Source organism: Cynoglossus semilaevis, chromosome 5, assembly GCF_000523025.1.
Source record: "Cynoglossus semilaevis isolate Cse_v1.0 chromosome 5, Cse_v1.0, whole genome shotgun sequence".
Taxonomy (NCBI): domain Eukaryota; kingdom Metazoa; phylum Chordata; class Actinopteri; order Pleuronectiformes; family Cynoglossidae; genus Cynoglossus; species Cynoglossus semilaevis.
In genome coordinates, this window is record NC_024311.1 from 5,406,169 (window position 1) to 5,420,578 (window position 14,410).

At 38.3% G+C, this 14,410-nt stretch overlaps 1 protein-coding gene across 10 annotated transcripts in view; it reads left to right on the plus strand.

The window, feature by feature from the left end:
- LOC103378762 (tight junction protein ZO-1-like) overlaps positions 1–14,410 on the plus strand; it is a 40,830-nt gene that overhangs the window by 10,278 nt on the left and 16,142 nt on the right. For 6 of the 10 annotated variants that reach the window (XM_025055602.1, XM_025055595.1, XM_025055601.1 and 3 more), the window contains exons 2-11: positions 7,017–7,073; positions 7,987–8,111; positions 8,255–8,357; positions 8,513–8,831; positions 9,005–9,111; positions 9,464–9,632; positions 9,800–9,932; positions 12,346–12,485; positions 12,647–12,752; positions 12,875–13,025. In XM_025055602.1, the coding sequence (XP_024911370.1) occupies positions 7,017–7,073; positions 7,987–8,111; positions 8,255–8,357; positions 8,513–8,831; positions 9,005–9,111; positions 9,464–9,632; positions 9,800–9,932; positions 12,346–12,485; positions 12,647–12,752; positions 12,875–13,025 (1,410 nt within the window). The remainder of the gene's footprint in view (positions 1–7,016; positions 7,074–7,986; positions 8,112–8,254; positions 8,358–8,512; positions 8,832–9,004; positions 9,112–9,463; positions 9,633–9,799; positions 9,933–12,345; positions 12,486–12,646; positions 12,753–12,874; positions 13,026–14,410) is intronic. The other 4 variants (XM_025055596.1, XM_025055599.1, XM_025055604.1 and 1 more) reach the window with 1 other exon arrangement.

Here is a 14,410-nt window from a genome sequence, read left to right on the forward strand (position 1 = left end):
TAGTTTCTGGCAGAGAGATCCAGAGCACCAAGCAAGAAGAAGGTGAGGGAACTGCTTGTGGCCTTGTCTGCTTATCTGCACATTCCTGTGTGTGATGGGTGGAGACGGGAGGGAACCCTGATAGTTGTGTGAGCACTCATTGGCTGAATCCATTTGTTCCCAGTGCTGGATCTGGTTAACGTTCTCAGTGCCTTGGCAAAAACAAAAGCTTGTGAAGTGGGTGTGTGTTTTCTTTTTTTTTACTCTGCATGCATGTATAATGTTTGTTTGTTTGCTAAAATGCATAACAAATAACAGTAAAAAAAAAAAGGTTTACGAGTATCATCTGTGTCTACACAACTGTCTGATTAGTAATTTAATCAATAAAAATAAAGCTAATATAGATAGTGTTTCCCAGAGCTAAAAACATCAGAAATCTAAAAAATATTATTATTATTATTTAATTGAAGGAGCTGAAATGAATGACATGTTTTTTTTTCCCTTAAATGAGATTAAGCTCTAGTGGGCAGTTAACTGCCTACTGGAGGTTGAAATGGTTGTAGGCCAGAACAATGTGATATTTTTTATAATTCATAACCAACTATATAATTTCTGCATAATATGACTGAACCACTTCTACTCTACTCTAATTAAAAACACACATACCAACACTAGTGTTACAGCAGCAACCAGCTGGTGTTACAACCAGCATAGAGCAACTTAATCTAGGTCATATATGTATCTGTCTAGAGATAACACATGTCCCTGCATAATCACCAACTGAGTTTAGAAAAAAAAAAAAGATTGCCCAACCCCTACTAGTTTAGCACACCTTCAGATGCAATATTTAAGTGTAATGCTGTTTGCGACACAATGGGATAAGCAGTGTTGCAGGGCTAAGCATTCTGGGTATTGACTGCTAATACTACAATAGCAGTGTCACCTGACAAATGAATCACTGTGGGATTTCATTGTATTTTTGAATGGCCAATGTGTATTTTATCTTAAATCAGCCCTTTACTTAATTTTCAGTAGCTATTATAAAGCTATCAATTATTATTGATAAAATATCTAGCTATGGATACCTCAACATTCTAAGCTTTTCTGCACATTAAGATAACACATACCTAAATGATTAAAACCACTATTTCTATTAAAATTATAATTGATGACCCTTATTATAAGCAATGGTGTTGAAATCTAATAATATTTATTAACCTTGCTTTAGTTTTGTTTTTATTCTACATCTTGATCACTGCACAGTGGTTTACATTTTGGCTTATTTCCAACTATTATTAATCATTTTGAAATTAATATTAAAAGTGTTGTAACCAGTAACACTCCTTTGGTAATTATGCTGTGTTACAACAAGTACTATCCATCCAGCCACATCCATCCATCCATCCAACCAGCTATCTTTGCATCTGTTTTCATGATACAGCACCAGCACAAATCAGATGGGAGCATGGCTCAGATTAACGTTTTAATCCAAAAGGCCGGATTATAGGTTTTGTGTTTTATTCTTACCCAGGAGTGACTCTATAGTAGAGAGTTGTCACTCAGAGTTGTGCTTGTATGTGTGTATTTTGTGAATTCTGTGTCTTGGGTCATTATGATGCCACTGGAGGGGTTTGGAGAGAAAGAATTGATGCTGCTCTTTTGGAACTAATTAACTTGGGCATTCAGATCATGCCCTCACAACAACACATCACTGCAGTATGAAGCTCTGTATCTGTATATTATCATCTGCCGACTGGCTGCTTGCCATCAACTGCAAACCTATGTGTTCTTTTTAGCCCTCACTGCTCCCATCACTGACATGACTGGTCCTCAAAAATTGCTATGTCATCATGTATAATTTTAACACTGAAATGATGGCATTTATGTGTTCAAGTTTATGGTAACACATACTCTCCACTTTCCAGGACGGTGCAGGATAAACTCATTTTAAAGTCATATTTTAAAAGCTTACATTATTGCCTCTCATCCATATTATGGCTGTTTGCTGTTAGCCTGCCCTCTAGAAAGAGCGCATGTGTTCTAACCATGAGTTGTTTTGAGTGTTCTGCTACCTCACTCTATCCTTTGAGACCGGTAAGAGAGGAAATATAGTTACCATGGATCCAATTGCCCCAGTGACAAGTAGAGCTTCCTAAATGGGATGGCAGTTTTAAGATGCTAACAGACATACTAAAATATTACTTTCACTAACTCCTCTACTGTCTTCCATTTTTTAAAGAAGTAAAGGGAAGGGATTTTGATATTTACAACGGTCTGAATTGGGGTTTTGTGCCAGTAGTTTGACAAATCAGGCTTAAACACATATCCTTTGGCTACTGATTTGTATAAAAAGATATGAGCATTTCCCCCTTGGTTTGTATTATTATAGACACACAGTAAGCAAAATCATCTATTTAATAGTAAAATCACTTGTCCTGCTAACACATCCTGGACACTATAGCTTCAAGTTTAGGTAATGTGAGTTGCACCACTCCAGAAAGACATTTTCAATAGTGTGCACAGGGATTTCACTGGAAGTTGAAGTTATTTCCTGCAAACAGGAAGTGGAGTGTTTTCCTGTGGGTGCTGTGGTTTCTCTTGCTAACATCCTGTCTTGGACTATCAGAAAAGAGCAGGCACACTGACCTACAGCTTTGTCAGGGTTTTTTCTTGTCCTCACATTGTCGTCATCTGGACATTATGTCTTATTAACCAATGGTTAGTGCTTCACTCTGTATCTCAGATGAATTACCTTTGATTTGATTTTAAAATATGTCTAACACATTTGCATTCGCTTATTTATTGACCGATTCCTATGTTCCAGAGGAAAATAGTTGAATTTTGGGAATTGGTGAGTAATGCATCCTTGCACCACAGAATATGACTCAAGTTCTGATAAAGAGCTTCATAAACCTCCTCATCTAATGACTCACAATTTGACCTTTGATCCATCTAAGACTGTAAACGTGGACGTAACTCATAAAGTACATTTTATTTAAAGAAAGTACAAGTAAAACAACATGACTAACACTAAAATACAACTGTACTGGACTTTTCTGTTCAGACAGGCTGAATAATGTAGTATTGCATCTGGCGCTTAAGTGAATTCAGAAACCATGCACACATGCAATTGCTTACATCTACATAGATTATTCCGCAAAACCTAATGCAATAAAAAACCACTAGCCCCTGTATTGTGTATGACATCCGATTCACTCCAAAATATAGGCATCAAAACCAGAAGAACATGACCAAATTACCACGGATGGTGAGAAACAGGCATAATGCAGGTCACAATTCTCGGTGCCGCAAACAGGCAATTGCACTAGATGTTATGTGACATTTGCTGTTGACCTTTACTGTAAGAGCCCTATCTGCAAAGTTTCATTATTGTCATTATATTTTAATGACAAACAAACATGTTTGGTCTAACCTTATTTTTTACATCTCACAACAATAAGTTATTCTTTTTGCTTCACCTCCTATTTTCACATCTTATCAAACATCATTGGACTGGATTAGTCTTTGAACAGTCTCAGGGAGTTGTGATCTTCTGTGCTTGGACATTGTGTTACGGTGGGCCAGGCAGGGCCAAGTCTGGCTGGCTGCAGTTTGAACAAAGAGGCCCTGTATGGTTAGGTCATGACTTGTGCATTTGCGTTTGTGTGCATGTGTTTTGTGTGTGTGTTGTGCATGAACGTGCACAGAGCAAGTACACATAAGTGTGGTTTGATTGGCGTCCTTTGTTTCTCAGCACTGGGTCTTGCTGGCCAAGTCTGACTAATATGGCTGTGTAAAACACTAGGCTGCCGTCACTGGTTCCAACACCAGGCAAACCATTGTTTCACTCGACTGTGTGATTTCAGAGATATGCATAATCCTTTGTTTCTGTCTCTGTTTTTATTAGTTTTACTTGAGACACTTGTGTTTGTTTGTGTTGGCACACTGTAAGTGATCTTGGCTTGACATGAGTTCATGCATTCTTATAACTACAACGCAGATGAATTAACCAACCTGCATTAAACACTTATCTTCAGTTGAGATTTATCTACTCCACAATGAAAAAATATTTAAATGGAATATATTATAAATCAGAGACATGGATCTAAGAAGAAAGTGGAGACAGAGAGGGAAGGGCTATGACACTTGAAGAGTGGTGATATATCCTCTGCGGAATGTGAACACTTCTTTCGAAAGTAAAATTGAAGGGTTGAATGGAAAAAATCTGTTTTGTTGCCCTTTGCAGGCTCAGTTTAAAAATGTTACAAAGTTTATTTATATCCATGTTTTGAGTAGGTGCCATTGATTGCAACCAATATCATTGAATTTATTTTATATTTATACTTCATTAAAACTGTATTCATCTACAAAAACAACATGCTAGGTATCTGCTTGATGTGCACATCTTAATGTGGAAATAGTTTCCAATTACCAAAAATTCATTGAACTGTTCTAATGCAATAACAATCCACTTTGTGGGAGCACATTTCAAATAATTGTGCATCAGTCAACATGTATTTTTGCTACTATTACTATTTGTAACTATTTGTTATCGTACATCAAGTATAATTACATCTGCTTAAATGAGAAGCCCTGAAGACAGAGAAACACAGAACTGTTTTACATTGGTCATTGACAGGTGCAGGATACATCATAGTTGCTGGTTTAGTATCTGATCTATTTGGTCAACATGTATAAAATATATTAATGTGGTGCTAAAAGGTTATAGGTATTGTATAAGTAAGAGTAGGTTGAATTCAAACAAAAAGTGTTTACCTATAATTACTGGGTGCATGAGCAGTCTTACTCTACGTCTCACTCCCCTATCTCCAACCCACAGTTCAAGGACATGACTACCTGCATTCCTGACTGTCTGGTCACATGAGTCCCACTGTACTGTTGTTTTCTCATGGCACAGTCTCACTCTGTCTGCATGCACTACTACATTACTGAATGGATGGATGAATATATCACATAAACTTTGGAGGAAAGGATGCGTTTGGGAATGTTTTGGGGGGAGCCACTGTTAAATAGGTCAGGGTCCCTCACACAATAGAGGCATTACTGTGGGAGTTGTACAGACAGATAGGGGAGCAGGATGAGAAGGAGGGATAGAACAGGGACACCCAAGCCCCGGTCTCCAATTATGGACATAAATAACCTCCACACACTGCTGCCATGGAAATAAGGTTCAAAGGGTTAACAGTGTTTTCATGAAGTTCAAGGCCAGGTCGTTGTCATATATTGTAAAGTGAGTCAAAGAGAGAGACTCTTAAGTCGGATTAACACACTGTTCGGACCGGCCATTATGATTTATGGCCGGTCAGTCATAAGTGTCTAGATTTGACTATAAACCCCTTAATGTAAATATCCTGGGAGAGTTCAGTTTCAATCACCATAAAATTGCACGTCTCTTTACACTGGCATTGAGGTAACAATTCCTAAATTATTTGAAATGTGTGTACTTATTGTTTTTTTTTACTTAAAAATGAAAGAAATCTGATGGCAAGATTTAAACAGCAAGGGAAAATATACACCTGTTTAGTGCCTGTTTTGAATTGCTCTAAATGGGTCTTCTGAATTTTGACTAGTTACCACCTCCTTAGCTAATGTCCTGAGAATGACTGCACTTTTCAACTGCTCTGTGTCCACACACTGATCCTCACATGATGCATGTCATAGCTCTGCATGTAATGGCATTTCAAATGACTATTTACAATATTTGTCAAACTTAGCCAATCAAGTATTTAACTGGTATCAATAGTTTAAGTTTAGTTTATGATACTTTGACTTTTTCCTAGAAAGCAGTCTTGCCATCCCAGTAAACACCAAACACTCTAATGCATCTAACTCTGCAGTGTAAACCTTCTGTGAAGTGTATATTTAGGAAAGGGAAGGTGACAAAAATAATGACCATAATGATGTTGAAGATGATGGGTGAGACGATTGACAACTAAGTGATGATAAAAGAGAGCTAGAATGGGAGTGTAGTGATGATAGGGTGGACAGCTGAGCTAGTGTTTTATTTTGATGATAGTTGATAACAGAAGGGTTGCAAAATGAGCACCTCTCTGTGTGTTTAGTTGTTTATCTTTTCAATCTGGCAATTTAGTCTGTGCTCAGCAGTCTGGGACAGACAGCTGTACCGTCACTCCCTACAGGCAGATAGTGGGGAAATAGTGTTTCCCTCATCATTTGGAGAAAGGCAGCATAGAACTGAAGTCTATAATTAGGGGATTATAAGAGTCTCAGAATGCTACAAGAACCTAATAACTTTTATCCTTCTAATGCTGACTATTGATGCAACGCATCACTGGCAATCAATGTATATGATAGGTTTTAATTAAACAGATTGAAAAGCCAACAGGTGCCTTTCTGTGGGCATTTTTATTCAGTGTGCAGGTAAGAAAATCAGATAAGCAGCCTATTTAAAACCAGCTCCCTTAGGTAACACATCCTGAAATCATTTTTAGTCCTGCATAATTTTCAATCAAGCAGATGTTGACACATATGTCTTTTATAATTGTTCCACATGTAGAATTTAGCAACTCCATGCATTATTCCTGCAAATAAGCGTCAGAGGTTACTCTGCTGATAGCCACAGAGCAAACTCTTTCTGCTGAAACTGAACTGAGTGCAGACACAGCTTGTTCGCTTGTTGTTTTAAGACCTTGGATCGCACGGACTGAAACAGATATTGGTCATCTAGTGGATCAGTTGGATCTGGTATCGGGAACAAAGGAGATTCAAATTGCTTGTTTGTTCTCTGCTTACGTCTATGTGTGTCCTACACTACTATCTACAAGACTTTACATGGCTGTCACATAGCCTAGAAGTGTTTATCTATCAGAGAAGATAGATAAGCTACAAAATAACATATCACTATCAGAATAAAAATCTGAAATGATTTTCAAATGATTCAATATTATAGTATCTCCAGAAAACTTACTATACCATTTAAATAATATGTTTTTGTCTCCAAGGAATGTTTATGCCGAAGTGAACTGACCGTGTTGTTTTTGTGCCTTGTGTTCCAGAGTGCAGCCATGGAGGAAACTGTCATTTGGGAACAGCACACAGTGACCCTGCACAGGGTGAGTTTTTATACCTCTATAATCCTCCCCTCCCTCTTTTTCTCCCTGTCCTATACACTCTCAGGCATCATAATCCTGATGTACGTCTGTTTCATTTTTTCCCCCTTCACTTTTCACTCACTGTCAGTGTTCCTGGCCCTTGTATCAGCCCTCTGCCTTCTGTACTGAGTGGGCCAGCTGTGGCAGCAGGATGTGTGGTAATGAAACAATAGTCAGTGAACCCAGATGGCAGGAAACAATGCTAAGGAAGACAGAAATCAGTGTGTGCTTCCTTACTACTTCATTTCACCTCCTTCCTGGGGCAACATATTCTTCTCCTTAGTCCAGAGAACGACAGGAGGGGGAGGGGAAAGGTTTGGGCCAATGTACTTTTGGTCCAACATTTTGTCACATAAAGATATAATAAAATCATTTACTTTTTTGGTTATTTATATATTTTAAGATAATTGAATGTAAGACAATGCCCAAACAGTAGAATTTTGTATTAATTAATGTGCCAAAGACCCAGAAGATTAAGATTAAGATGTGTGGATTACCTGTATCAAATAAATTTATATTAATCTGGTTACTAGCTTCATGATTGAAGCTCAATGTGACTTGTGTCCTTAAAGTTGTTTGTAAAGGGAAACATGAAACATCATTTATGAATTACGATTTAATGGTATTGTACATGCTGTTTCAGAGACAGTATGTGTATTGTGTTTTGTGTAATAAAGTGCCTACTCCAAAACCACATGGTGGGTTATTCATGATCTAAAAGAAACTCTGGCTATAAAAAATGACAGCATGTAGTGAACTGTAATTGTACAATGGTTAAGAATAATCAACTCACTCCTTCATTTTGTCAGAAAGGCTGTCAAACCATATGGTTTTAAAGTGATGGCTCTGGTCTCTTTTTTATTTTTGTGTTTAGGCCCCTGGATTTGGGTTTGGCATCGCCATCTCTGGTGGACGAGACAATCCTCATTTTCAGAGTGGAGAGACATCCATTGTTATATCTGATGTGCTGAAAGGAGGTCCTGCAGAGGGACTTTTACAGTAAGTGGTTGTCTGATTGAATTAAGTAATTTAAACTGATAATTACATTTGTAATGTCAGATTAAGATATGTTGGAAGCATGTACATCAAAAGTTAAAAATGAACCTTGAAATGACTTATTATTATTGTTATGTGTTTTTTAGGGAGAATGATCGTGTAGTGATGGTCAATGCTGTGTCTATGGACAATGTGGAGCATGCCTACGCTGTACAGCAGCTCCGAAAGAGCGGCAAAAATGCAAAGATTGTAAGTTGGACAAAGACTGTAGTTATCAGCCCTAATTATCGTAGGTGTGAAATGTATTTAAGTGACCAATGTAAGTGTGTTTGTTAAGTTACATTTTTTTTCTTTCATGAAGTGCTTCGCATTGTGAATTGTTAATATGATTTGTGTTATCCAAGACTATTCGTCGGAAAAGGAAAGTACAGATCCCTGTTTCGCGGCAAGGTGACAGGGAAACAATGTCAGAGCATGAAGAAGACAGTGAGGAGGCCGATGCTTACGATCCCCAGAGCGGGCGTGAAAATGCATATGGAGCACCTGCTGGAGGCACAGGCACGGGCAGACGTCATGATCATGAACGCAGCAGCAGTGGCAGGAGAGATCACAGTGCCTCACGGGAGAGGAGTGTCTCACCACGCTCTGATCGCAGGTCACAGACCTCATCTGCTCCACTTAGGCCGTCAAAGGTCACCCTCGTCAAATCTCGCAAAACTGAAGGTGGGCAAAATACAATTGTTAGTAAAGGATGTGAATAATATTTGAAATTTACATTCACTTGCACTAACAAAAGACGAGAAGATTTTCTTGTAAGGAAAAACAAAAGTTGGTATGTGACATGGTATAAGTATTGATGACTGATTATTGACTGATGTTTCCTTCCTACCTCAAAGCAGAGTACGGACTCCGACTGGCCAGTCACATTTTTGTGAAGGACATCTCCCCTGAGAGCCTTGCTGCGAGGGATGGAAACATCCATGAAGGAGATGTTGTGCTTAAGGTAAGAGAAGACCATGATAAAAAAATGCTGTGACATGAGTAATAGTTATGACCTGTAATGTCAAGCATTTTATTATACCTCAAGATTGTTGAGTTGAATGTTAGAGCTGTATTCTGATAGTCTTGATTTGTTTTCTAAAGCGGAGTTGCAGTCTAGCGCAGAACAAACTGTTAATCTAAACATTACAGATAATTGTTAAATTAAATACAGTCTATTCTTTGAGGAAACAACCCCAAAAAAATAGACTGTATTTAATTTAACAAGTCAGAGGCACAGTTTGTTTTGAAATTCTGCAACAGTGACAACGTGTCTACTTGTTTCTTTTGCTGACGAGCTTCTTTCCCTCTGACAGATCAATGGCACGGTCACAGAGAACCTGTCACTGATAGATGCCAAGAAGCTGATCGAGAGGTCAAAGGGCAAACTGAAGATGGTGGTACAAAGGGACGAGCGTGCCACACTCCTTAATGTTCCTGATATGGATGACAGTATCCCGTCAGCCAATAACTCTGACAGAGATGGTGAGACAACAAATACAATTTTTGGTTAAGATATCATGGCCCTAACTTACATTTTAAAAAAATATTGAAATATTGATATATGAAGTCAGATGTGCTATGATTTACATTAACATAAAATCATGAAGTCAGATGTGCTATGATTTACATTTTAATTTTAAACTTCACAGACATTTCAGAAATACATTCACTGACATCAGATCATTCTAATCGATCCCCTGGGCGAGGTCGATCACGGTCACCTGACAGACCTGACACGGCCGACCATCTCCGTCATTCCCCACGACAGATCAGTAATGGCAGGTAAGCAAAACACACATGTGACTGCAAATCAGGAGGTGGCACACACATCAAACATGCCACGGTCATACATCCATACTGTCACCACTTCAACATCATATATCATGTTCACACCCACAGGTTAGTGGATGCTGCATAAGCGCCTTCCACCAGTAATGCATTAATCAATAGTTAAAGGCGTTCCTTGCATAAAACATCACACTCCCCCCGGAGCCATCACCACGGTCAAATATTGCTTTGCTCAGGGAGAAGCACAACAGTAAGATTTGCAAACCAAAAAAATGTGTTTAAACAATCTAGCAAAGCTAAGTTATTTTACACGGGCTTACTCTTGCTTGCTCTAATTAGGACTTCCCTCATTAGTGAACTCTAACTCAGGCTGAAGAACTACACTTGTTTCAATGCAGGATGAAAACAGGTTGCACAAATTTCACCACATTTGAGTGGATATATGTGTAATGTATGAACCTCTATGTATCTCTGAACATTAGTATCATTTTATCTTATTTGTTTGTGTCAAGAAATGAAATGTTTTACAGTAAGTGGATAAAATGGAATTCACATAAGCATATGACATTTTGCTACTCTTTTACATGATGGCTGTAGTTTCTGTAAAAACTCTGGACTTAGATCTAATGCAGTGAGCTGGCATTTGTGGGATTGTTGTTTTATCTCCCTGTGTATGGACAATGTATGGAATTTGACATACTTCCCACAGAGCTTTTCTCCAAGCCCCACTGGTTTGCTTGACTTGATTGGTTGTTAGGCTTTAAGGCATTCTTTTGACCGGGACTTGACGCAGCTCATCAAAACTTGGTTTCATTTCAAACTTTTTTTCCCTGTGAGCATCATTATAAGTTAAGAGTCTGAGGTTTAAACTAAATCCAGATCCCAAGCCATGGTTCAACTGTCAAAGGCACTGGTGTGAGTAGTTATTTTTTTAAATGAATTTTTAAAGCCTATACTCTGTGGTAATTGCCATTTTGGATATAAAGTGCTATTATTACTTTTAGTCAAAGATGTCTTCTGTTGAAAAAATAATTAAATTAGTTAACTTTCTTCTCTGTGCTGTGTGTTATTGTGTGGAAATGGAATTACAAGGATAGAAATTTCTAAGAGCTCATGGTGTGGTAACTCCACCTTTGTCATTAATGGCTGGATTTCCAAAAAAGGATCCTGTACAGAGGCTTCTGTCTGACAGTGTTGGTCTGAGTGAAGTCCTTTTTTAGCTCCATGCTCTCTCCTGCTTATTGTTCTCGTCTGTCTAATGATTCTATTTTAATTGATCTTCACCGTGTCAATGCTTCTTTCCTTCTGCCATTACTATTTATCTTGTGTAACACATATGTCAAACTCAATTCCCGTGGGCTGTCACATCATTGGCCCACCAGAAGCTTATTATGCATATGTTTAAAAATAAGTGTTTATCTGATTATAAGAGTCTATACTTTGGATGTTTTTGGATGGGAAAAACGTAGGGGTCAAATTCTTCTTTCTTAAGTGTAAATTTACATTTGCAATAGACTGTTCCATAGATTTTAACCCTGTTTGATGCACAGTATAGACTGCATTTTTATTTTCTGCCCCTACATACTGTAGCTGTTTGGCACCCATCTCAATAACAAATTCCCCTGCTGTTCTGTTCTGAAAACTGAAATTGCACAGTTGAAGTTTATTGTAATAACATTATGATGAGAGCATCAGAAAGAAGTACAGGTTTATATATAATATTAGTTCCCACATAAGAGGTGTAATCCAGTACACAGCAGAGCTGGGTCTGAGTTCAGAGTACAGTTGGCACATTCACATTCTTTAACAAGAGCTTTTGAATTTAGCACAAGCCCTGTGCCAGCAAACAGTCATGTGATCAGACTGGAATTCAACCATTGTTTCAACAGCAGCTTTCTTCTGTTGAAGACGCACACAGACACACTCGTAGTTTTACCATGTTTATTGTATTAGATTAAAAGGGAAGTGGAACAGAAAGCTATCCTATTGCAACCTTTCTATGTTTTTATTGAAAAACAATTTCCTGGATTGTCAACAAAAACATTTACTTATGATCCTGTAATGTAATAATTAAAAAGCTTTTTAGATCCTGTCAGCATAAATGGAGCTCAAAGTATTACAACTGTCTGGCTGGGAAATTGTTTGCATCCTACACCCTGCGTAGACTATGCAATTAAAAACGAAAAAGAAAATGAGCAGAAATTGAGGATAAAAACCGTATTTTATCTAATAATTCAGCTCTCACGTCAGTAACAATTTATTACATAAATTATGTCCTTTGCCCTGCTATTTTCTCTGCTGTCATCCAGTAACTCTGCATCTGTCTTTTAGAAAGCACACCAATTTGAGTCTTAAACTGTTGTTGTTTACAGAATTGACTGGAACTGTTAATTGTGTTTTGTTTAAGCCATCGAAGTCGAGATGAGGAGCGATCGTCTAAACCAGGGGCCATGTCCACACCAGTCAAAAGCTCTGATGATGGAGTCTTGTCACAGGCCAGTGACCAGGCCAGTTCCAGAGATGACAAGTCCTTGCCTCCACTGCCTGGTACAGCACTCAGTCAATTGTTAATTAGATTACTTGAAAAAACAACAATGTCTCTTCAATGTCAAATTAGTCCAACTCACAAAGACTTTAACCTTGTTTTACACAATATGATAATTTGTACTTGTTCTTGTGACATGTTTTGGGTTTTTTGGTTTGTATAGAACCAAAGCCAGTTTATGCACAGCCTGGTCAGCCTGATGTGGATCTGCCCGTCAGTCCCTCTGATGCCCCTGTACCTAGCGCAGCTCATGATGACAGTATTCTGAGGTAAATAAACCCCCCCACAAAAAGCACTTTAATTAGCAACACTATTGAGAATTAAAATATGAGAACAAAAAAAGGTTGGTCACAACTACCATTCGTATTTTAATTGATTTTTGTCCTCACAGACCTAGCATGAAGTTGGTGAAGTTCAAGAAGGGAGAGAGTGTTGGTCTGCGGTTAGCTGGAGGAAACGACGTGGGAATATTTGTAGCAGGAGTTTTGGAGGACAGTCCTGCAGCAAAAGAGGGTCTTGAGGAAGGAGACCAGATTTTAAGGGTATGTCACATTTACTTAAATATAATATGATATTTTTATCAAACAATATTTGTTGATAAGTCACAGCATTTAAATACTTGTCCAGGAAAGGCTGACATTATTTTAACATTTGTAACATTTACTTTAGTGGGGAAATAAATGGTATTGTGCATGCATAAAGGATTTCTAATCTACTCACAAGAACTACAGAGGAGTAAATAAAATGTACAGTTGTTGGAAGACCTTCACTAATGCCATGTTCTTTTAAAATATGATCCTTTTTAATGCATTTCTCTGCAGACGGGGCGGGGGGGTCTGGGTGTCATGTCAGTAGCTTCTAAAGCAAGATGAAACATTGTTTTCAGTGAACAACATTCTTTGCATATCACATGTATGAGGGTGGGAAGAAAATGTGTTATTTTGCAGAAAGACAAGTAACAGCTGCCCACTCTTAGACAATCAGTATTGAAAGCGATCCCATGGGCAAAATAGCTGTTGAGAATATAGTACAATGTATCTGTCAGTCTGTGAGTCATTCCCAAGCTGTGTCTTGTGTCAAAACTCCAATTGTTTCAAACATGAAAACACAATAGATGTGGTTCTTACTCCTTGACCCCGGAACAGTTGGCTGACTGTGTTAATGAGCACTGAAAACTAACAGTGTTCATGGGACGACGACAAAGCTCTTGATGCCAATATTGGGTTCATTCTGACATGTCACAGCCAAAGACCACACTTGCTACAGTATAACTTTAATCGTCTGTGGTTAACTTTACATTTTTTGTTTGTGTGTGTGTTCTTCCTCTAGACACACGTCAAAAACTACCAAGACATTGTTTTCTGTCGTTGGTTTGTTTCCCTTTGGTCAGGGTGTGCATGTGGAGATAAAGACGTCAGCCCCTCCTGTTCTTGAAAAGAATAAAGGTGTCTTTCAGAGGTTTAGTGACGCAGCCCATGTTTCCTGCTTCCCTTGTTGCCTTACAGGCAGTGTCAATAAACAGCGGTTATTGTATTTAGGACAGCAGCGGGAGATGAGGGGGGTTTGGTCAGTGTAGGTGGGAGTACAGCTGCCTGCTGATCCTGTTCAGGAACAACTATAACATTTGAAACAAAAAGTGTGAGTGTTGTGTTGTGTGTTCGTATGAACTAAAATGAATGACATGTAAAAGTGTTTAGCGTTTGCTACTGGCTAATATTTCTTTGAAAAACGCAACACTTTCTTTTCATATCTGACATACATTTCGTTAATCGGACATCGGTAGAGAGAAAATATGTTGCTGTCCACTTCCTTATTAAACACTGTCCACTTTTTATTTTTCTTTGACCAAAATGTTGAAGTTCAAACACAAGGCAAACCACAATTGACAAATAGAGCTCGTCATCTATTGGGGAAACATGGGCATTGT